Below are 25,364 nucleotides of genomic sequence, written 5' to 3'. Positions count from 1 at the left end.
GTTCGCTAGTTTAAGTAGTAGGTATAACACTTATTCTATTCTTACCAGTTTGAGTGCATTGCGAACAGTTAATCCCATGGAAAAAAATCTGACGGTTTATATGAGGCCACGATATATATTGCGCTAGGTAATTCATACCGAATTGGCCGGGGTGGGACTCGTGTAAGGTCTTCAGTGCAGCATTTCGAAGGGTTAATGGGATAACCAATCTTCCATCCATATACAGTAATCCGTCGGATTCATGAAGGTCTTTAGAGAATTGATGCAAGTAATGTGAAATTGCATTAATCATTTCTACTTTGTTTTGGAGGGCTCTAACGATTGGACTTAACATTTCATCGTCCTCTGTTAATAGGGCGACCAACTTTGCATTAAATAACGAGTTGAAGTCCAAGGGATTTTCAGACAATTTTATTTTTTCTCGATATTTGGTCACTAGTTTTTTATGTTAGGAAGAAATTTGATAATCGGTTGTGACCTGTATGCCGAAGTAGAAGGGGTAATTACAATTTGATTATTCAACATATCTACGCTATTTACAATTTTAAGATCCTTATGATTAATAATTAAACTACAATTAAGAATTAGGAAATAAATAAAAGCTGAATTTGATAAAGAAATTTTTGTTGAGTCAATGTTTGAAAAATCCGAAGGAAAGCATTTAGAATTGCAGAGTTCAGTTCTATAGTGATTTTGATTACAAATTGCAGTAGATGAATTCATGAATTTAAGAGCTGTGATTAGCGCGTGATTACGTAATAATATGTAATTGGAATTTTCCGATTTTGCACCAATGGAGTTGCATAATGAATTATCGTTATCCAGCGGAATAAGCGCTTTATATAACTTTTAGTAGTTGCGACTACAAACTCTTTGTCATAATGGGATGAGGAAATTGCTTTTCCCAAATGCGATCTTGAAAATAGGTCGGTAAAACCATGTCTTCTCCTGCTAAGTGTTTTATAGTAAAATTAAACGGTAAAAGACGATCTACTCATCTTGTTAAGCGACTGTGATAAGTTTTGTTTCCGTGATTTGGTGATAAAGCCGAAAAGAGGGCTTTACGGTCGGTAATAATTTCAAATTCGGATTCGTAAAGATAATTTTTATAATGTTCTACCGCCCATACAACTTCTAGTAATTCCAATTCGTTCGTTGAGTATTTAGATTCGTGTGGGTTTAAAAATCGTGAAGCAAACGATACTATTTTCCAGTCATTCCCGTGGAGTTGTTCCCAAGTGAAGCGTCTGTTTTTACTCTCGTAGAGCGGTTAACATCGAAATGTGTGTTTTCTGTAAGATTAACTATTTCTAGTTTTATTTTCTCGGACGCTTTTGTATGGTCTTCGTTCCATAGGAAAGTTGACTTCTGGTTTAAAAGAGGTCTTAAAGGACTTCCAAGGGATGTTTATTTCGGTACAAATTTGATGTATTGGTTAGTTGATCCGAAGAACGATCCTAATTCTTTTAAATTTTGGGATATCTTTGATCGCTTTAGTTTTGTGAATTAAGGGAGCAATTCCTGATTTCGATATTTTAAAACCAAGCCATTCAATTTCTTTATGGAAGAATTTGCATTTTGCCCATTTAACTGCAAAGTTGTAACTATCTAGAGTATATAAAATTTTGTAAACACTTTTCTTGTGGTCGTTAAAACTTCCTTTGGAAGCGACTAAAATGTTATCGAGGTGACAATTAGTAAAAGGAATTCTTCCAAGTGTTGAGTCCAAGACTCTTTGAAATTCATTTGAATTATCGCCGAGTCCATAAAAACCAGTTAAGAACTAATTTAAGCCGGTTATATCTCCACCTACCAGGCTAAAATTGCATTGGCTGCTAGTAAAATTGTCCAGAGAAAGTTGACTGTGTGCATTTTTTAAATCTAAGCTGGTAAACCACACTTCTCCGTCGGAAACGTTTGAACTTTGTGATGCTAAAATGCCGACTATTTCTTGAATATTGGGCAACTGGTATTTGTTTTATAAATTTGTTTATTAATGAGTTTTGAATCCAAGGCTAACTTTATCGATTTGTCCTTTTTACAAGTGATAACTATCGGACTAATAAATGTGTCCTCGTCACAGCTTACTAATTTTTTAATATGCCCATCGGATTTGAGTCTGTTTAATTCTGTTTTTACTGAGTCCAGTAAGTGTAATGGAACGCGTCTGCCTTTTAGTTGAATTGGTTTTTAGCGGTTCATGGAAGTGCGTTATTTTTGTTTGGTTTTTTATTTTTCCGATCCGAAGGAATAACTGTTTGAAAGTCTTGGATATCATGTCTAGTTTATTCTTTTTGTCAATTGATAAAATTAAATTGATAGATTTACAAGTATTCTTGTTGGTGTAGAGTGGAAAATGTTTTTGGAATACTTCTATTCCCACTTTTGGCAAATTGTCATTTCCCAGGATGTTTTTTTCGTGTCCTTTTGTTAAGAAGAAATGGCATTCCCTGTGCGACCATCCACTTGAGAAAAAAGGTAAGATTACCTTTCCAGTGATATTGATTGCATTATCAGTAAATCCACAGTAGATTTCTTTAGTGGCCTGATCCAGTGGATAAATCTTCACATAGGGGTCTCGTAACTTCAATTCGTGTGAGACGTTTTGCTTAAGGAAACTCACAGGGCTAGCTGAATCCAGTTGGATATTAAGAATCACTTGATTTTCTTTTCATAGGCCGATGTTTAGTAATTTCTTCAATTCTTTTCTTTGGTTGCCGCAGATAGTTGTCACATTTAATACAGAGTAATTATCGTTATCACTCTGTCCGGACTCCGACCATGCGTTGATTACTCCACAACATTCTCTATCTACACGGTCGTTATTTACATGCGGTTGTTCCGAAGGATAATTACACTCTGTATTATGTACATTTTGGCTATCCACAATATTCACATTTTTCGGCCTGATTTACAAAGTCTGGTAAAATGTCCTCGATATTTACAAGATGTACAAGTTGTATCTTTTGCGGGGCATACTGTCAGATGTCCTTTGGAGAAAGTTCGGCCGCATTTCATGCAAGTGTTGTTCCTTTCAATGTTTAGGGTAGGTTCTGTTTCTACATTAAAATGATTAAAAGATTTTTTGGAGGAATATCCGTTGAATTTAAAAGTACTCGTCATTTTCATGTGGTTCGTTATTCCCTTTTTGTCGATCAAGGCCACATTTAATGCTTCTAGGGGAGGTAAAGTTTCCGTGAGGAGTTTACGTTGCATGTCTGAGTTCTTCATATTATTGATAAAAACACTTTTGGCCAAATATTTTCTTTCTTTCGTTTCCAAGGGCAAAATAGAGTATGGACCTGAGTTTCTTGTCTACCTATTTTAGTCTCATGCCGTTGAATTTCTTAGTTTCTGACTTTATTGAAGCCATTTCTTCATCATCGTACCTCTTTCGTTCACGGATTTTCCTTTCTAAACGAGATGTTTTTTGAGAATCGGCTTCGTTTTTCGGTGGATTTTCTAGTGCTGGTGGAAGTGGATGATATCGTTCCGTTGGATTTAGGAGATTTTCGATATCGATTTTTTTTTGCGATTATTGCTAGTTGAAATAAGTCGCTCCATTCCTCCCAGGGAATTGGTGGAACCACCGTGTGATTTTGCCAAAGTGAAGGTATACCTCTCACGTTTGATTCTTGATTCGTTACTGTTTGACTGCGCCATGATAAAATAATTCTTTGTTACAGCTAATTCTACTTATATACAGATAAAACGTGCTTAAAAAGTGAATTAATCTCAAAGTTAAAACATTAAAAAGTGAGAGAGCACCGCCGGATAGAATGAGCATATCAAGTTCAAAGCTAAACTAACCAGTTAGAGTAATTTACGGATTAATTAAATGACTAAGAATAGAATGGTATGATTCACAACGGTTAGACATAAGCCTCGAATTAGTAAGATTTACAAAATTAGAAATGAGCCTCGAATTAGTAAAATCCACGCTTGAGATTCGAACCTTCCACCTATATCTTAACCACTCCAAATAATTTCTAATATTTCGATATTTCCAAATAAGAGGACACTTTTAATTCGCGAGTTAGATTAGAAAAAAAGAAGATTCGTTATATTACACTAAGCTGATTGCTATTGTAATAATAATATACAAAGCTGAACGATAGTGCAATAACCTTGCTCCGATCCTCACTTCCTCCGCCCAAAGTAACCTTACACTCCCGACTTAACCCTTTCCCCCCGACGGTAATGCCGCCCCCATTCCTTTGGTGCCCTCCCCTTATTCCCCTCAAATCCACGACTTTAATCTCTATTTCCCCAATGTGCAGCACCCCCCCCCCCTCAAAGTTGTTGAACCCATTCCTCCCAGCCATCCAGGAATACAACGAAATGTGCTGTATACGGAACTGGGGGGAGGGGGCTAAAAAGGGGCTAAAAAATCTCGTATTTGCTTCAACTACACACAGGTGGAGGGATGGTGTTATTTGGAGAATGGGAGGATAAGTAAAAGTCAGAAAAAAACTAAGAACCTAATTATGTTAATTGAAAACGTAACAAAAAAGTTACAAAAATGACTAACTATTGAAGACACGAAGAAAAAAATCAAAATTTAGTAACGAACGACTCTGTGACGAACTTTAAAACGTGCGAACACTTACCCGCATGGTGTCTTTTCGGTTATACCCTCCCTACCTACCTCCCCCCCCCCCCCCCCCTCCTAAATCTCTAAATAATGAAAACTGAAATTGGAAGTTTTGTATTACAAGAAAACTGAATCTAGTTATACAAAACTAGATTGATATTACAAGAAAATGCAAGATACTAAAACTAAACTGGTAAACCGGTCAAAAAGAAGTATTTTACCTAATTTACCCTCAAGCTGATTTTTTTTCTACTTTTTGCCGTTTTCTGCCCATAAATTTCATAATAAGAATGTCAAAAGCATTTTTACTTGGTTTCAAAATCAAATAAAATCAGTTTTTGAAATTGTACTCCTGTTCGGCAAAGCTTCGCCTATAACTTTGGCGGTTGAAACAGTAAAATAGTAACAGCGTGGGAATTGCTTAAAGGAGGGAACTCATCCACCGAAAAAGAACGACACTGATCAAAAGTTAGTCCGACCCCACATTGATCAGTAATCCTATGAATGCTTTGTGACGCAATAAAGTTTACACCCAAAAAGTAATCAGAAAAAATGTGAACATCTTTTCTTTTTTGGTAAGGCTCATCTTGAATATATCGGCTAATAAGAGCAATTTTTGCCATGATTAACCAGTTTAACGATCACCATTTCAAAATAAAAGGTGAGTTTGAAAAAAAAGACAACCTGGAAAATGCTGATGACTAATTGGCACAAAATGAACGCTTTCAACCAAGTGAACTATCCTCCTCCCTCAATTGATTTAGGGGAAAACTGTTCACTTGATCTAAGATCTGAAACAAAAATGCGGGATACCATACGGCGCACAAGAGATGTTAAGTTGGTCTTAAATGTGGCGAATAAGTCGTACAAAACACACTTGCCCCGTCTTCGGCTTCTGTGGCGGCACAAATCTGAGGTGTCTTCTTACTCATGTCCAAATACTCTAAGATCTTGTACTCCAATTGACAGTTCTCATTTACAAAAGTGTCATTTATTTCAAAGTAGTCCCATTGTTTTAACTGAAGCTGTTTTTGAAAATTAGCTGCAGCTGTGTCCGACCTCCATGTTTCGCCCTGTGAAGTCTTCAATTTGGTATAATAACCAGCACCGATAAACACAATTAATATTAATATAAAGTTGAAACCAATCGAAATTGAATAAAATCGGTTTCTGAATCGGCTTCCGAAGTTCATCGTGAAACTTTTCCGCCGTTTTGAAGGCAAAGTTTGACAATGAAAAAATTATGAAACCAAAATTGGGAATATCTAATTTATGGTTTTCGCCAACTGTTTAGTTTTAATTACCAGCTGGATCACTTTTTGACACTGCAATGGCAAAAATGGATAGTAAAAAAAAGCGTTGCCAGTTTCTCAGCAATAGTTTCACATTGTTACAAATATTGTAGAAAGTGACAGAACAATTGTACTTGGGATGGTTTTTTTTTCTCGAGACAAAACTCGAAGTTTTAACTAGCCCTTTTTGATGTTTTTTTAAAAATCTATTTATAAAACTTCCAAGCTAACCCGCACTGAAGTTTTATGCTTAAAACATGGATTATATTGGATTTACATTTTGTATCCATAAAAATCTAAAACAATCGAGTATAATTCATTCAAAATTAATTAAAATTTTTTTCAAGTCAACAAAAATTCATTTTAATCGGTTGTCATCGATTATAATGGATTATAATAGTTTTTTTTTATAAAATTTTTATACTTATTTTTTGAAAAAAGGCAAAGGTGAGCTTTACTCTAGCTAACAAAATGGTTAAGTGATTTCCAATTTTTCGATTTTTAATTATTTTAACATTTTCGCTATTTCTGCTGGCCGTTATATTATAGAGCCATTTTATCCAGATTTATCTTTCCCGTCCCTCTTTCCCTCCTTATCCCCCGCATATGTGTAGCCCCAACCCCTTAGCCACCCCCCTGGTTAAGACCGCCTCTCCCACATTTACGGTGAGGGGTTTGTTGCAGGTAACTGAAGGGGATGGGGATAAAGGTGGTGCGAGTAATTGGCGTTTGTGGGGTCTAAGGGGGTTGGGGTTGGGGTAAAATAAGGGAGTGGGTTAGTAAACTGGGAGTGAGGGAGGGGAAACGTGGGGGAGTGGGGCCGGCTCAATGCTTTTAAAGTTTTTGCGTAAAGTTTTCTTCTAACAAAAGGTCATGTGGCGTGAAAGGGGCCGTGGCGGTGTAAAAGTAGGGGCGGATTTCAAAGGACGGGGGATATGAACATGTTTGTTCGGGTTCCAGTTTTGCAGAGCGCTGCAAAAATTAGAGTAAACATATCACATCAAAACAAATTGATTTGCATGATTTTTTGAATAAAAATGATCGTTTATTAATAAAACAAAACAGGGGCGCATCTAGGATTTTCTCGAGGGGGGGGGGGGGGGGCGGAATTTCAAAAAAAATTTCGAAAATTTTGTCGACCTTCTTTTTCCTTTTTTTTAGGTCAGCCAAATTGATTTTTCCAGCTCTTCCAAAGCACTGTTTTTATTTTGGCCAAATTTTCTGCGCCGCAGGCAACATTTTTAAAACAGGCCAAAAAAGGCGTTTTTAGGCACTTTTTGGGGAAAATTTTGACCGAAAAAAATTGCGTTTTTTCGGCGCGCGCTCCCCGCTCAAAATTAGTATATATTGGCGCCGAAGGCGCCCTTATAAAAATTTTATGGTAGGTCGCGCCCAAAACTGGATTCCTTAGGGTCGGCAGGGGGTCGAATCCCTGAGAGGGGAGCATCCGTTCCCCCCGCCCCCCTCTAAATCCGCCCCTTAAACAAAACAAATATGGGTTTTAAAAAACTATAATGGACTCTAATGGATTTTAAAAAAATAGATTAAAATCCCCTTAAAACCCGTTCTCATGTTGAATGGGTCATCAGAATTGATTATAATGTAAAAAATTTTTAGCCTATATAAACCATTAAAATTATTGCCCATGAAACTCTAAATTTGGCCAATAATTTATATCAACAGACATAACAAAAATCAAAAATCCATTCAGAGAAATTGCTCATACTGAGATCATGTTTAGAATTCGAAACGAATTATGTTTTTCAATTCAAAACCAATTATAATTTGTTCAAATTGCTGCAAGAATTTCTGCGTTAATCAAAAAAGTTATGCGGAATCTTTGCAAAGCGAGGGTATGGCCTACCTAATTTCTAATTCTATTTTTCTCAAATTGCAAAACAAATCCGTTAACTTCTCCCCTCCCCCTAATGTTTTAACCTTTGCCCCCTTACAACCCTTCTCACCCCAACGGTTGGCCTTTTGTCCCCCAAAACTGAACCAACCCGGTAGAGGGAGGTGGTTCAGTTGCGGAGGGGCGCAAAGAGGCAAAATTCAAAAAAATTGCGTAACATAAAAACACTTACAAAAACCAATGTTGCACAGAAAAAATTAACCCCGAGAATTAACCAACTTAAAACATAGTTTAAAACGTAGAAAACACTTAATTTGCGTTGAATTTCGCATCCCAATAAACTGGGGAAAAATATTATTATGTAGTTTCATTTTCTTTATCTATAAGAGTAAAAATTAATTGATTATAATTGATTTGCAATAGATTGTGATGCTTTATTGAATAAAAGCAATATCACCAAGCAATAATCAATTATTTTTCACTTTGTTAGACACTGACAATAAAACTTAACAGTAAATCGATTTTTTATCCATGGAATTTCAGTGCGAATAGTCGGTAGGACATCCACTTCAACCTGCAGAAAGTTATTTACTGTTTTATTATAAGATAAAGGTTATAAAAAACCACAAAATGTTTGTTAGAATCTATTTTTAAATAATTTTGTCAAAATTTTGCTGTTTAAACTGAAAAATATTGAAACTATCTAAGATATGTATATAATTCAATTTTATTTTATCATTATTCATCCTTTTTTTTGTCACTGCAGGTGATTCTAGTGTAGTCAATTGTCATAAAGCTATACTCTTAATGAACAAAAACAATCTTTTTATATTATAGCAGCACGAAACAATATCTATGAAAAATAGCACGACAAAAATGCAATGACAAAAACGTAATTTTGTTTGACAAAAAGATTTGATTTTTCTAAAACGCAAAATAACTATGCTAAACAAAACGGATCAGAGACGTAAACGAAAAATGAAACCAAATCAGACAATCAAAGCATTTTTCATTAAGATGTTCCATATGCGTCAATGCAATAACTCAAAGATACTTTTTTATTCTGCAAATTTGATTATTATCAAAACTGCCCCCTCCTCCAAATCCGTCTGATTCACCTGATGGTCGGAGCTATCTTGAAAGATGCTCGGAATGAAAAGGAGACTGCACCGTCTGCGCCTAGCTTAGCGGCTAGAAAAAAGTATAAGCATTTAAAAATTTCAGAAAATAATTATAACTAGAGAAGTTTTCAACGAAATTGGAAAAACAGTACCGGGAGCCAGGGGCGGATCTAGGATTTTCTCGAGGGAGGGGGGGGGCGGATTTTTAGAAAATTTTCGAAAAATTTGACGACCTTTTTTTCGAAAATTGATTTTCCGAATTGTCCTAAAGCACTAAAAAGACGCTGTTTTGGCAAAATTGATTTTCCGAGCTCTCCTAAAGCACTAAAAAGACGCTGTTTTGGCCAAATTTTCTGCGCCACATGCAAACTTTTGAAAAAAAAGATCAAAAAAGTCGTTTTTATGCACTTTTTGGAAAATTTTGACGACAAAATCGCGTTTTTTTTGGCGAGCGCTTCCCCTCAAAGTTAGTATATATAAGCGCCAAAGGCGCTATTAAAAAAATTTAGGTTCGGTCGGCCAAAATGGATTTCTTAAAAAGTACCGAAGGGTGACCCTTTGGGTCGGCAGGGAGTCGAATCCCTGAGAGAGGGGGCATCCGCTCCCCAATCCGCCCCTGAAACAAAACAAATATGGGTTTTAAACAATTATCCTTTTGGTTATAACTCATAAAGTAATTTCAGATAAGGTACACCGTCTGCTCGTCACGCTATCATATTTTCGGCCGGATAGATTCGTGCAACTTCTTAGTCTAATACCAATCTTAATCTTACTCTTTTATCTCCTAGTCTCAATAGATTTAGTGTACACCGGTTTGCGCGAGTTAGTTCCAGAATGAGAACAACTTTATTCTAAGTTTAATTCAAATTATTCTGGTGTTGAAATCACAAGTAGTTTCAACACTTACAAATAAGTAGGTTGTTAGTTTGATGGAGTATGATTGGTTAGTAATTATCATTTTCTAGAGATAAAATATCATAATAAGAACCAATGATAAATACTAGTTTAGATCTGGTTCCATCCATCCGGGGTTTAGAGAGTTTTAGTTTTTCAATGTTGTATTGTAGTGTAGGATGAAAGATGCTATTTTTCTTTAGAGGTTGCGAGCATATTGTTTTTTCTGGTTTGGAAGAAGAGATGTTATCACGATAGTTTCGGGAGATCGTATTATGATTTCTGATCGGTTGTGACGAGTGTAGATCTGGTTGACTTTAGAGAATAGGAATGGTCTAATCACATTCGAGAGTGTCGTGTAGTTCGACTTTGGATGCAGTGCCTGGTGAGTTGGATCTGTACGTATACTTGAACATCGAGATGGCCATTGTTTTGTTGCAATGGGTTTCCTTTGCTGCGATGCCAAGTCGTACTTTAAATCCGTTGAGTGTAGTGATTGTAGGCAGCATATCGGTTTTTTTTTGCCATTTCGTAGTTGGAGTGTGATCAGTTTGTCTCAAATTCCTTGCTGCTCGTCTTTGGGCTGTATGTAATCTATATACTACATTGTATTATTTACATATACAAATCTTTGTTAATTTTGTTTTTAGTTATGTTCTTGTATTAATGTTTTATCGCAAAAGCGTTCTTGTTTAGTTCGGTTATTTTTAAGAGAATATTTTATCCAGTTCTAAACTTGTTTTAATCCGGTTTGGGTACTGTGTGTTTTCTTTTCTTAGTCATGCTGTTAGGTTGTGGTTTGTGGTGTTTAGTAAGCTTGCGTTGGTTAGTTTGGATTATTAAATAATTCCTTTCCAACCGGGTCAAAGGAAAGTTTAAAATGTGTTGAAACTGGTTAGAGTTGTTATCATTGAAAGTTAAAAGTTAAGTGCAATATTTTAAACAATTCTTCGTGGGCGAGCTGTGCGATTGTGGATATGATTGTGGGCGAGTGAATATTTAAAACTACAAAGAAGCGTCTTTGAAAAGGTTAGTACTGCTTTAATTTTATAAGCAAGTTTTAATAATTTACTACTTTAAAATTATTAATTTTACGAGTTTATTTGGGGGGTTGAAATTATCAATTTATTTTCATTTTAAGAATACTTACTGCATATGGGAAAAGATTTCATATATCATTTTTTTGCTGTTTCTGGGGTAAATTTTACTGCTTCATTTATTGTAATTGGTTAATCTAAACTTATGAAGGATTCTAGAAAAAAGTTTGCTGTTTTTCGTTTCGCTTTTCTTTTTTGTAGATGATTGATGGTCGTGCCTGTGAAGACTAAAGAAAAAGAGAAAACATTTATCAAGAATGGTTAGTTTTGTTTCGAATTTATTAGAATAATTTATTTAATTCGTACTTACCTTATTCGTCGGGGAAAAATATATGGGTAAAATTGTCGTAGATTATTTCTGATGATGTTTTTACTTTAGCTAGTAAGCGAATGATGTATTTAGTTTGGAGAAGTGGCCAAAGCAATTCGAGTGTGGTCGGGTTATTCTTTGGTTTTTTGACAAGTAGGTTGGGTTTAAACAGTTATTGGTGAGGGGAAGTTTGGATGGCTATTAAGGGACTTCCTAATTTTGATTTTATTCATCGGATGATCGGGGGTATTTGAGAGTTATTTGTAATTTAGGCTAAATGATCATGTCGATTTTGTTCTTAAGGCTAATTGAATATTTGCATGAGGGTATTTCGAGGTCTAGGCTGGGACAATATTGTTGATTTTCGTTCTAGTTAATAACCGATGGTCGAAATATTGAGATTTTGTTTATTTCAGTCGTCAAAATTGAGCAGGTTGCTTATTTTTGACCTGGAGGTCTTAAAGTTATAAGTAGAGATACACTTGAAGGTGATTGTTTGTCGGCTATAGAAGTCGTGTCAAAAATAAGGTGATGAATCGCAAAGGTTCTTATTGGCTGAAGTTCAAGTGCTTTCCCGCATAAATTATGAGAAATAGTTCAGTCCATGAAAATATCTTCAAGAGGTGAAAATGTTAATTAATTTAAAGTGGTTTTTGAAATTCAACTTTCTTTAATATTTTAGATTGCTGGATGACTGTTTTGTAATCTTTTCGTGGCTGATTACGAAGTCGCGATGATTGTCTATGTGGAGTTTTGGTTTTTGATCTTGGGCTATAATTTGTTCTTCTAATTTTCGATTTTTTTTCTGTTTGAGTGATTTTTTTGTTGTCTAAATTTTTTTTGATATTTGTTTGGGAAGTTCTTTGTCCTTTTTATCTAATTGTTTTTGAATGGGGTACATATCAGTGCTTTGATTTTGATGTTGTGCTGAGCTATTTTGAATAACTTTAAGTCCTGTAAAAGAGTATAAATGAGTAAGTTCTCGAAGAGCGTACTCTTTCGGGTAATAAGGTAAAAGGTTGTTTCGATGTTGAACGATTTCTAATTTGTTTAAGTCTGTAAATTTATATGTTACATCAGTGGATTTTTCAATTATTTGATACGGTCCTTTTTGGAGTGGTTGTAATTGTTTAGAAATTCTTTTTTTTGTGCTGTAAAATTTGGAATTAAAATATTCCAATTTTTAAATTTGTAGCTGGGTAAAATCGGGAATTTATTTGGGAATTAATTTTTTGTCTTTGCTATAATTTTTTTGTTACTTTCTGGTAAATTTCGTTGTGATTTTTGGCTGGATTTAAAACCCATTCAGTGTGTGTATCAGAAGCTAATTTTAAAATTTGTGGATGCTGAAAGTGTGCAGCATCGTGGGTATGTAGTGGTAGATTAAAACATATTGATTCTTTAGTGGGTTGACAATAAACTTGTGTATTTTTGTTTAATTGGCATGTTAAGCAACCCTAGCATAAAAATAAATAGTTGTCCATATGTTCGGTGGAGGTTGCAGTGCGTGTTTAACGGGGAGCAAGGTACTGCTACGCTCAAACTCTGTTAGTATACAATTTTTTTTTCACTTTGCGGTTTCTTTTTTTTCAATATTTTGAAATCTTAAAAAATTTCTCCCTAGCGCAATTTAAAATGTATTCATCTAACTTTTTATCCTACTCATAGTCAATAGTCATCTCTAGGGCTCAACGTTCTTAAAGTTTTGATTTTTTGACCCTAGTTTTGAAAAAATTGGAAAAGTATGCCCAAATTCCTTGTTTTTTGGTGGATTTCAAAGATTCGGGTTGGGGCGCGAATTTTTCTCATATTGATGTTCTGGGGCTGCTTTTATTTACTAATCTGGGTCTTATTGGCTAGGTCTTAGGTCTCACAAAATAAGATTTCACGATTTTTTTGAAAAAGTTGAAAAATTTGACCTACAAAGACCATTAAAAGTTGTGCCATTTTTGGCCTGTTTTTCGAGGGTTTTTCGTGCAATTTGTGTCTTAAACTTTTTTTTTGTGCTCAAAATGGTGTCTTAAATTTACGGACAACCATTGTCGGAGTGTCTGTTTTTTAATTTGTGTCAATTTTTAAATTCAGTTTTTTGGTACTTGCGTTTGAAATTTTGAAAATCGTTTCCTAATAATTTGTTTTTGTTTGTTAATAATTTTCTTTCTTTGTGTTTGTCTTCTTGTTCTTGTGTATCCTATTTTTAGTCTGTGTGTTCTGGTCATATTTTTTGTCGTTAATTAAACAATTCTGTTTTATGATTGTTTGTTTGTTTCCCAAATTGTCTCTTGACATAAGGTTTAGGATGATGGATGCAATATTTGGTTATTGATTTCTAGTGTCTTAAACTGTTAGTTCTTACGATTTTTTGTGGTTAACTTAACTTAGGTTGTTTTGTTGGGATGGACATAAAAGCGTATATAAATTCCTGAGAATGATTTTTACTTTCTCGTGACTAATTCTAAGCTAAGATAGACCTACCTAATCTTACTTAGGGGTTGTGATTTGTGATCAAGGGTTGGAGAATAGTAAATCGATCCACAAGGTTCAGGTATAATTAGAACGCAAGTCGTTCGTTAGATACTATTTTATGACTGACTAAGTTTAAATACTATCCTGGGTCAGTTAAGAGGGGGATCAATTGAATGATGAGTAAACGAAGTTCTTCACTGTTTATCCTAATTAGAATGGTTAGTTCTTGAAAAATTTCTGTTAATTCTGGGTCTTTCAAAAGGTTTGGGTAGTAAATCGACGTTTGAGGTTGTTATACACTAAATTAACTTGGGAAGGGGAGAACAAAATTGTTCTATTTGATCCAAGGATAAGCCTTGATGATCAGAAATTTAGATTAAGTTTAATTTGATTTAAAGATCCAAGGGAAGCCTTGATGATCAGAATGTTTAGATAAAATTATTTATTTTAATTTGAGTGAATATATTTTAAAGATCCAAGGGAAGCCTTGATGATCTGTTATTTTAAATGAAATTAATTTGAGTGAAAACAAGGATAAGCCTTGATAACTTTTAGGTAAAGGTTTAAATGAAGAAAAGTTTAAGTGTTTAGTTTTGATGATGTTAATGTTTTGCGATTTGCTGTTATATTTTAGATGATGAAGCTGGGATGAAAAGATGATTTATATTAACTAACAATTATGCTTTATACTAACTAATTTTGTATTTTATTTAAATAAATAATTTTTCAAGATGTTTTTAATACTCGAGATTTTTTAGGAGAACGACTAGAGTTGTTTTATCAATCGTTAGTATAATTATTAGGTTTAAAGCCAGGAAAGGTTATTGAAGATGTTTCTTCAAAATTTTATGTCAGTAAACGAAAATTTAAATTTACTGCTGGAAGTATTCTAAATATAAAAGTTTGATCTCGTTTTTGTCGTACAATCATGAAATCGATTGGTAGAATTCTTCTTAGTCGTACGTCGTCTCTTGTCCGAGGTCTTCTTCCAATACCTGGTAGTTCTCGTATTGTTCGGAAAATTGGCTGTGATCTATTGAGTCGTGGAGACATTCAACTAAATTTTTGTCACATAACATTGTTTTTTCAAATGTTGTATTTGTCTAATTCTAATCTATTTTTTCTAAATAAAGGTTAGTTAAGGTCTGTTCGAGACTTTTTGGTCGCACCAGATGAGTTTTATCCTTTTGGTTAGAACTCATAGAACAATTTCAGATAAGGTACACCGTCTGCTCGTCACGCTGTCATATTTTCGGCCGGATAGATTCGTGCAACTTCTTAGTCTAATACCAATCCTAATCTTACTCTTATATCTCCTAGTCTCAATAGATCTAGTGTACACCGGTTTGCGCGAGTTAGTTCCAGAATGAGAACAACTGTTTTCTAAGTTTAATTCAAATTGTTCTCGTGTTGAAACTACAAGTAGTTTCAACACTTATAAATAAGTGGGTTGTTAGTTTGATGGAGTATGATTGGTTAGTATTTAATATTTTATAGAGATAAAATATCATAATAATAACCAATAATAAATACTAGTTTAGATCTGGTTCCAATGTACTTGGAGCAACACGGAAAAGAATCGGGCGCAGAAGGGGTCTAACTTTTTTCTAAGATATAGACCTCATATCGTGCGATAGTCCTGCAGGCAGCACTTGAGCTGCACCCTAATTTAACTTGACATTCAAACAACTCGATCAGACCGTTACCTGAGCTTTTCTTGGTTTCAAAGTAAGCGTCGACTCGCGCAGAAAGCTCTTTCGGGAGCAAATAGAAAAAACCTCTGATACCAGTGCAATACTCGGTTTTAGGAGCTGGGCATTGTTTTGAGAGGACTGTTCATCGGGTGTTTAGAAATCCATCAGCATGAGAGATTATTGAGGAAACCCTGAGAATAGGACAGTGTACATGGTTTCTAATAAGACTTTTAAAAGTAAAAAGGGGTCAGAAACACTTTTGACGCCAATCGAGCAAAAGTCAGAATGTAATCACGGAGGTATTTCTTGAGATGTAAGCCGCAAAATTGAGCCAAATCGAGGGCATAAGTTGTTTTTTCAATAAGAAAGTTTGAAAACCTTATCAATTTACCTGAAAGCTTCAGTTACTATTAAAGTGAAATTCAAAGTGGATGTATGCTCCAACATGTGGTGGGTTTTAGTTGTAACCTTACATACGTATTCCAAGAAGTAACAGTTTGACTTTTCATTATGAGGTTTGATCAACACTTCAAAGAAGATGCCATAGGACATAAATTACGATAGTGCGGTAGAATTTTGGTAGCGCTGACTTCAAGTCTGATATAAAAGATCCATCGAGCCATGACTGAAAACTAATGACAGAAAAGCATAGCATATTTTGATGCAAAGGACCAAAAAAAAACAGGCAGAAGTAGGGAGCTGACTGTCATGAGGCGACCTTCGGTACCTCCGCTCTCAACTTGTTCTTTTTGCAGCCACGCTGCAGCCTTAGACTTATTAACGCTAATCAAGGTCACTGATTTGGCCTATACCGAATGCCACGCTGTGCGTGGTCATTCTGTTGTTTTCTTACATCGCTGTTAGATGTATATTTAATTCTTCTGTCTCTACTTCCTCGGTTAAAGTTCTGACCGATAAAATACTAAATTGGAACTAAGTATCTAACATTAACCCTTGCAACTAACTAATCAACTAATTTATCAATTTACATCTTACTAAAAACTATGTTTTGACTCGTTACTTCTCAGCAGATATCATGAACGAAGACAGGACTGCCTTGTTAGTTATCCCTCCCTTTTGGGTAAAACCATCTGTTTGTCCGCCGTTTCTCAGGGAATCTTGGATAAGTCAATTCTTCCTAGCAGCGGGTCTAAAAGACAACATCAACCCTCATGACCTTCTCGTAGAGCCCGCGGAGATCATCGATGACCCTCCTCCGAAGTCAGAAGCGCTTGTTACAGGAGAAGATCATCAAGCGACAGAGTACTCCGACATCAAGCGGCGATTCGAAGAGTAAATGAGTTGAATGTCGAACGCAGGAGAAAAGGCCCCAGAATCAGCCAAAACTGGTTTCATCACGAGGCGGAGGCTCGCTTGAAGTCCCGTTGGTTCTTCTCTTTAGGAAACGAAGGAATGAGGCACTTTGCAGACTCATTCCCTCACACTGACATTAGCGCTACTTCGTTTCGAGAATTTCACAAAAATTATGAAACGTTGTTCGAAGTAGAACGGGATTATACTTTTGAACGTATAAAGCTCTATAATACTATAGTCATGCTCGATATTGACACCTTTTCTTCACTTAACGCTCGACTTAGTGCTCAGATTGCCCTGTGTAATTGGCCCAACGGTCAAGAGAGGGAAACACTTAAGGATCTCTTGATTGGACGAATTCGAGATGTAGATGTCCAGCAGCAACTTGACAAGACTAAGACAGATTTAGATAACACTCTCAAACTTGCACTGGAAAGTGAAAAAGGGCTAGCACGTCCGCACAATTCCAAAAATTAATTACTCACAATCAATTTTCCAATACTTTTAAGGTTAAACAGGAACCTACTTTCTCAATTCAGTCGTCTCGAGGAAAACGTAATTATCCTCAAAATCAAACCAATCGACAAAACACGCAGGGTAACCAAGTGAACAAATCAGGCTATTTCTGTGGTAATCTTTTCAGTCCCGATCAAAGAAAATTTTGTCCAGCTCGGGAAAATACGTGTAATCTCTGCAAGAAACGTGGTCACTTTGCAAAGTGTTGTAATTCGTCAAAACGAAGAGTGAACTTAGTTCAAGAGAATGAGGAAGCGCCGGGTCCCACTATAGATTGTAATTTCATAGACGCTGAGTATAAAAGTGAACCAGAGTATGGTGTTTTGCCGCTAGAAGCCTCAGCATTCAATTGCGTTCAGGTTATAGCTTCTTTTATTCAACAGTCGATACGGGAAGCGCAGTTTCGTTCCTCAATAAACGCACTTGCGACCTTTTATTACAACGTAACCCGTCTATTGAGTTTCGTGATATCACAAGAGACCCTATTGATACTCTGTACATTGATTACAACAACCAACCCATTCGTCTTCTCGGTTCGGTTCGGATCCCGTTTTCTTCTAATGGATGGAAAGTGGAGGATGCTCATTTCCTCATTTCCGAAAACAAGACTCAAAATCTTCTAGGTCTGGATTTGTATGAACAGCTAGGTGTGGTAACAACTTCAATGAGGTCTGAACCCGCTCATCTGCTCAAGGACATTTCTCAGGATCCAATATCAGAAAATTGGGGTTCGTGATTTGCTCAAAATTACGCCCATGTCTTCAATCGTTTAGGCAGATCCAAACATCACAAAGTCTACACTAACTTTAAATTCCCTCTCGTACCTCGTCAAGTTAAAGGACGTAAAGTTCCGATCCATATCCAGGAGAGATTTGCAAATGAAGTAAAAATATTAATGGAACAAGGCCATATTGAAAAACTGGATAAATGTACGACAGATTTTTTCATAGCGCCCCTTGTGCTAACAGCAAAAAAGGATGGCTCAATCAGACGTGCCCTTAACGCAAAGCCGATGAACGCTCAGATCTGGAAAAACAAGTACCAGATACCAAATATTCACGACATCATTAACTCAGTGGCTCAGATCATCACCAAAGATCTAGCTGGCAAGGTTTGGTTCGTATCCTTGGATTTCAAGTATACTTTCAGTCAGTTGCCGTAGTCATCTTTTACTAGTAGTCATTGCAAGTTCAACATCTTGTGCAGGGATGCTACTGGGACGTACATATTCAAAACCGGGTTTTATGGCTTAACTGATATGCCAACCGAGTTCCAGAAGGCAATGGACTGTACATTACAAGGATTAGATGGTGTCATTTGTTACCTGGACGACATTTTATTAGTCACGAAAAGGGTTAATCAAGGGCATAATGAACTTCTAGCGAAGGTGATGCGGAGACTTAATGCGGAAAGCTGGGCTCTGAAACTTAGTAAGTGTGAATTTTCGGTCAACCATCTAACTTGGTTAGGGTATGATATTAATGAGGACGGTTACTCCCCTAACTTTTCGAAAATCGATGCGATTTAATCACTCAAGACTCCTAAAACCTTGAAACAGCTACGATCGTTTATGGGAACGTTAAATCACTTGCAAAGGTTTATACCCGATTTGCATATCCATACAGTACTCAGTATCTCAATAAGTAAATAAAGAACTTGAGAACAAATGGGAGTTTTCGAAAGTCCCAAAACAAATAGTAGGAGACTTTAATGGACCCAAAAAACGATAACAAGTAAAGATAAACGACAAATTTTTTGTACGTGCCAACTCTTGTTATTTGAAACAAAGTCAGAATGAATTTCATTTCATTTGTTTTAGCTGAAATATAAATCAATCAATCTCAAGGAAGCCATGAAGTTTTCAAAAACTTTGATATGATCCAATCAGAATCAAGCCTAACTTATCAGGTAACTTTTAACATTTTTGATATCAGCCAATCAGAATCAAGTTTTTCTTATCAGGTAACTTTTAACAGTTTTGATATCAGCCAATCAGAATCAAGCTTTTCTTATCAGGGATGCTCATAGGTTTTGATTTCAACCAATCATTTTCGAGCCTTCCCAATAAAAGAATTTTTATACACTTTACAAAAATCAATTAAAAATGAATTTGAGTTAGAATGGAATTTTAAATCATTTTGATATCAACCAGTCAGAATTGAGCAATCCATCTTTTGAGGTTTTTGATTATATGAAATTACAGAATGAAGTATTCACAGATATTTTTTTAATTAAGAAACTGTTACAAAACTTGTGTAGAAGCAATTTCAAGGTCAATCATTTTGATTCACTCAAAATTTATGGTCTTCCTTGTGTTTTTCCCTAGGTTTGTTATGTACTTCTCAATCACTCAATCTTTAGCTCTTGTAACTAAAAACATGTTCTCCAGTTTTTTTAACTCTTCAGCTCAAATAAAAATTTGAAACTTTTTAAATAATTTTTTTAAAATATTTTTTGAATGATGATTTTTTTAAAGAAATTGCAGTTTTTTTCCCATTTTTTAACATCTGGATTGCTTTGATTTAATTAGTCACAATTCTAAATTTTGAAGAAAAAAATTCTGAAAAAAAATCAAAAAAACACAGAGGCTTGTGAACTTTTTCAACTAAAATTAAAATTACTTTTTATTTTGTATTTCTGTCCAAATAAAACAAGTTTTGATGAGACTGTAATAAAACCAATTCTTCAATAATTCTTTAAGGAAATTTTGGAAAAAACTAATTTATGGTTTATGTATAATGTCGGTTTCGATTAAACTGTATGTTTTGTCAGAATTTCTAAGAGTCGAATCTGATTGTAGGGCGGCTTGTTCACATTGTACTTCTTGATTGTGACACACACCCTCCTCATGTCGTAATATTACGAGTTCGTAGACTCTATTACAGATGTCGAGCACCTGATCCATAGTGTATTCTTGCCTAGATTTGACTGCGTGTTTAGGTTCGAGTCCAAAGTTTTCAGCTCCATGAATAATATTATTCCGCATTTCTGATGTCCTCTCTCGTTCTTTCTCTTCAAGATAAACATGCTGGGATTTTTTGAATTGTCCTGGTTCATTTTTTGAACACTTGGACGCATAGTTCAGAATAAATTTCCCCTTCTAGGATTTTTGGGACCAAGATAATCTCCCGATTCTTGTTTGATCTTTTGAAAATTCAATATAACTGGGACTAGTGTCTTTTCTGGAGTACAATAATGAATACAAGAGTAAACTTATCAGACGAGGAGAAATGAGTAATCATGAATACCATATTAAGAAGAAAAACTAAATATGGAATGTTTTGTATTAAATTTCCATAAACGGAAATTGCGTAGACGTAACTTCTCCTATATAAATCCACAATTCTCAACAAAAATCATTGTTCCAGATGGCAGCTGCAATAAGTCAAGCTCGCTCCAGCTTTATTTAGATTCTATTAATAATCACTAATTGTTTCTGTTTCCAACGAGTCTTACAAAAAATTAATAGTAACGGTAGATTTTTGCGTGTCAACTCACGAGTTTTTTTTCGTTTCTTGGAGGGTTAAAATAATTGGGAGCCTCTCTCAATCAAAATTTTAAGAGATTAGATGAGTATCAATACCTTTATCAAGAAGTTGACTGTCTTTACACTTTGTACAAAAACAGATTTCATACAAGCATTGTTGCATCGAGCGGAGAAGTTTTCAATCAGCCTAGTCGAGCAGTTCAACGGTTCAGCGTTTCTGGAGAGAATTCGCTAAGTTCAAAACTCAAAATATAAACCTGATTTGCTGAAAAGCGTTGATTGTTTTCGTGATGATCATTTTTCTGTACATAGTGATTATGTAAGCTTAGTGATGAGATAATAAACGTATTTTATAATTTTATTTAGTAATTTGCGCTGTTAAATCATTATAAAACAAGAATTTGTTGGAAAAAATTCAGTTCAAAATGAAGAAAAGTGCATTCAATATGCAAATAGGAAATTATATTAATTGTGTTAAAAAGCAACTTCTAATTGAAACAAATATTGAGTTAGTTTTTGAGTTCGCTGTCATTTTCTTCTTCATGTGCCACACAATATTTTCTTCTCAACAGATTTAGTTTATCCTGTTGAATTATTTTCATTTCTTTCATGTACCTTTTATCACGATTTGCTTAACTTTTTCGCCAATCATGCAGGGAAATTTTTGAGACAGTGAAATACTTCTTTGGGTCTCTGTAGAAGAAGTCAAACTCAACCATTTTTTCAAAAACTGTCATTTGTAGCAAATGTTCACTTGTAAGCAAACCAGAACTGTTTCTCTTTGTAAGCGAACGAAAACTATCAGATCCGCAGTTTTCCAAAACAAACTTTTCGTTGATTCAAATGAAATCCCGTTATTTTCTCGAATTGGTCGTAGACATATCCATTTCTTTTCTAAACTTTCTGATACTTTTAATCTCGACTTCTCTCCATTCCGAAAAATTAATGATAATTTGCTCACTAGATTGGGTCTTTTATTAAAATTGAGAAGAATGATAGATTCGGTACCAATTTCAAGCTGGATGCAGTAACTCACGGGTTCTATTGTGATTGGTTTCATGTTTTGGGATAGATTTTCGTTTCTTCTAAGAAATATATTCATGTTGATGGAATAAACTGATTTGTATGAGATTTTCAAAGGAAATAATTTCTTTTCAGCTGTATGTAACTAACAACTAAAAGTAGGTTTTGCTGGCATTATCCAATTATATCGTAAATGATTTAAAAGTTTTTGACTAATTCGGTCATTTTGATTAAAAACGAGAACAAATTGGCCATCATATTGATAGAAATCTTGTTTATAAAGGTTTTGTACAACAGGCTTTTTTGTTGAAACGGAGCCATTCTTGAAAACATTTCAAGAAAAAAAGGAGTTTCCTTGAAAATCATTTCTTTTTTAACAATTTTGGTTGAGTATGTTTATTCAGACTTGAAATAAAAAAATAGCAAATTATCTGAAAACAACAAAATTTTTAATTTATTTCATCATTTAGAGATTGTTGTGGAAATCTGATTGGATGAATTTTTACTGGAGTTTTTAAAAAATTAGAAGATTACAGAACTTAATGTGTAATGATTTCTCATAAAGTTCTGAATCCTAATGTGAAAGATTCTAGAAGTTAATGACGTCATTTTCTCTGTTGGAACATTCATTTAACTATGGAATTTTCTTGGTTCATTTTTTGAGTACTTTACAAACATGTTGCCAAAAACAGTTTCAAAAGACATTATCTAAGCATTAATTGGAAGCTTGCGTCTTCCCAGAAGCTCGGCTTAGCTTCCTTGGAAAGGATTCAAAAAATTGAGAACTCATACTTAATTTTGTTGAAAACTGTTGCTTGTTACAATGATTGTTCTGTAAAAAGGAGCGTGTCAATTTTTCATTTAACCTGTAGCGTATGTCAAATTTAATTTTGTTTCATATTGAAAACTTTTGTCATTTTATGTAAACTCTATCACGTGCGCAAAAACTAACTCAGAATTTTTTTGTAAGATGCAAAACTTGATACGGTTTAACAAGTATGCAAAATAAAAATTAATTTTTCCACAAAGTGCAAATTTTTTTTCACTTTTTTATAAACTGTTCACAAACAATGGAAACTCATTGCAAAATGCAAGTTTCTTTTATAATTTTTCAAAAAATGGATGCAAATTTTAACTTCTCTTTTCTAAGGCGTTTGCGAAAAGTGCAAAAAATTAATTGTGAAAACTGTTTTAAAATATCGTTAAAAACATTTCAATTTTTTATGAATTCTAGTGCTATTCCCTATCCTAATACATTTTTTTTCTGATGTTTTCACCAATTTGGAATTTCAAACAATAAATTCAAAACAATTAAATTTATCAATTTCATTTATTAATAGTGTAAGGAAGACTTGTTATAATTTTCTTTCGATTGCAAATTAATTCAACAAAACTTTTCCTAAACAAGACTTTAATAACAAGTGTGCAAAAATATTTATAAAAATATTTGCAAGTGGAAAACTTATTTCGGTTTCTAACAAGTGTGCAAAAGTTTTTATTAGTTTTTTTGTGTAAATTTTAAACTTTTTAGTGATTTTTCGAAAAATATATGGAAAAATCCAATCTATTGATTAAAATGAAAACGTTTTTAGGTAACGCAAAAAAAAAGTTTCAAAGAAACTACTTACACTATTGCTAGGAAATATTCGATAAAATTAAGGGTTTGTGCAAAGTCGAGTTTTTGAAGCTACCTATAGCTAGCTTTGTTTTCCGTCGATAGGTACTTCCGGGCGAATGTTACATATATATTTTTATGGCGCTCCTGAGTGTTATTTTTTTAACATCATGACCGGCAGACTCATTAACACTCATAGCCTTCCGGATTCCCTGATTTAGCTTTTTAACCTAGTTAAGGCCAAAAAATTACGTATCGTGAGTGATGGAGGGATCGGCCGTCCCGTCATTACCTGAGCGGTAAATGACCAAAAACACTTCAGGATATACAAGAAAACAAACAAAAATCAGTATAGTTCCTAAGAAAAAACCAAAAACATAAGAAATAACTGAAAAAAACCAAAAACAGTAAAAAAAAAAGTGAGTAAAAATCATCACCCCAGACGAGATGTGATCCGACCGTCCTGCTTGTTGTTTTTAGATATATTATTGTTACAGGTTATTATATCAGACACGGTCGTAACGATCAAAATTGTGGCCTGTTTCTGGTGTCTGAACAGTGGGGTTGTTTGAGTATTTAAGCACGTTCATGCTGTTTTGCGCTCAATCCGGAATAATCACAGGGTTAGAGCGGAAGACTGATCCGGCAAGCAGTGCAACGAACAGCAGGAAAGATATCAAGGACAACATCAATTGACTCTTGGGTATCGTTAACTCATTTGTATCCATTTTGGTACAGAAAGTACGATATCAATCTGTGGGGTGCTTCACAGTGACTGCACTGTATTGACCCTCCACCGAACTTCCAACGACTGCGTCTTAGTTCGGATTTTGAATGGACCCGGATTTTTACTACTATTTATTTTAGTTTTGTTAACCTTCCTATACCGTTTTAATTCAAATAGATTGTAAATAGACCGGTTTTAGGGTCAAAATAGTGAAATTTTTGTCCCCCCACATCGCGATTTTTGAGACATCAATATTTTTTGAAAAGGAAAAAAGCGCTAAGTTACAGAATTACATCATATATTTGAAGGACTAAAATAATTGAAGGAACCGGTTGAATATAGTTTGGACGTGGTTGGAACTAATTGGAACTAATTTTTTCAACTGAAACGTTTTAGATCGGGTTTTGCATTGAAATAGAAAAGTATAGGTCTTGTGAGCTTGCATCAATAAATTTTAGGTCAACAAGACAAAAATTGTGGGAAAATTGTGTGGAACCTAAAAATTTTGAAAAACGTTTGGGTTAGCAAGGAAGACGTAGTGCTTCATAACTTTGGGAAAACTGGACCAATCCAGTTCATCTTAGAACAAAAATTAAACAGGCTGTAAGGTAAGCTAAAAAATGTTTGAAAAAAAATAAGAATAGAAAATTTTTGATATGGTTATTTAAGGTAGACCCTTCACGTTTTATAAATGATGTTTTTTTTGGAAAGCCCTTATACCCTCACCAAGAGATAACGACGGTATAATAAGGCCTTTTACGTTGCTCTCGAAAAAAAGGAAGCAGTAAGAAACCTAGTAAACGACAGTCAGTTTGGAAATAGGCTCATTGAAAGACCCCTCACATTTAAAGGAAATTGTAAAAAGCAGCTTAACATCAATCCCGAGGGATCTGGAGCCAGAAAGAACGCAATAGACTCTGAGAACGTAACGGAAAGGGTCTGGGGCTACCCTTTTTATCAGTCCTTAGAGGTCCCAACTCGAAGGGGTCCTGTTTTTGCCAATCCAGAAGGGTAATATTTTGCCAACCCGAAGGGTTCCCAATTCGGAGGGGTCCTGCTTTCTATCCATCCGGAAAGGTCCCAATTCGGAAGGGTCCTGTTTTTGCCAATCCGGAAAAATTTTGCCACTCTTGAGGGGTCTCAACTCGGAGGGGTCCTGTTTTTTACCAACCGGTAGAGGTCCCAGCTCGGACGGGTCCTGTTTTTTACCAATCCGTAGGGGTCCCAGTTCGGAGGGGTCCTGTTTTGACAGTTCGGAAGGGTCCTCGAACGCCAATCCGGAGGGGTCTGAAATTTTTTGCTGAACGCAATCGTAGTGATCCTAATAGTTACTTAAAGGGAAACTAGAAAATTGTGAATATA

At 35.0% G+C, this 25,364-nt stretch overlaps 2 protein-coding genes across 7 annotated transcripts in view; one reads left to right on the top strand and one right to left on the bottom strand.

The window, feature by feature from the left end:
* LOC134846996 (uncharacterized) overlaps positions 1 to 8,589 on the bottom strand; it is a 42,050-nt gene extending 33,461 nt beyond the window's left edge. The window contains exons 1-3 of one of the 6 annotated variants that reach the window (XM_063864499.1): positions 8,541 to 8,573; positions 8,250 to 8,312; positions 5,476 to 5,919 (exon numbers count right to left, since the gene is read on the bottom strand). In XM_063864499.1, coding sequence (XP_063720569.1) covers positions 5,476 to 5,787 — 312 coding nt within the window. In that variant the 5' untranslated portion in view covers positions 5,788 to 5,919; positions 8,250 to 8,312; positions 8,541 to 8,573. Of the gene's footprint in view, positions 1 to 5,475; positions 6,070 to 8,249; positions 8,441 to 8,499 lie in introns of those variants that run through there. The other 5 variants (XM_063864505.1, XM_063864492.1, XM_063864475.1 and 2 more) reach the window with 5 other exon arrangements.
* LOC134846936 (zinc finger FYVE domain-containing protein 1-like) overlaps positions 1 to 25,364 on the top strand; it is a 436,861-nt gene that overhangs the window by 134,718 nt on the left and 276,779 nt on the right. The window lies entirely within an intron of this gene.

This window comes from Symsagittifera roscoffensis, chromosome 1, assembly GCF_963678635.1.
Source record: "Symsagittifera roscoffensis chromosome 1, txSymRosc1.1, whole genome shotgun sequence".
NCBI lineage: Eukaryota > Metazoa > Xenacoelomorpha > Acoela > Convolutidae > Symsagittifera > Symsagittifera roscoffensis.
Note: the sequence above shows the minus strand (reverse complement) of the source record. Positions and strands in the feature narration are given on the sequence as shown.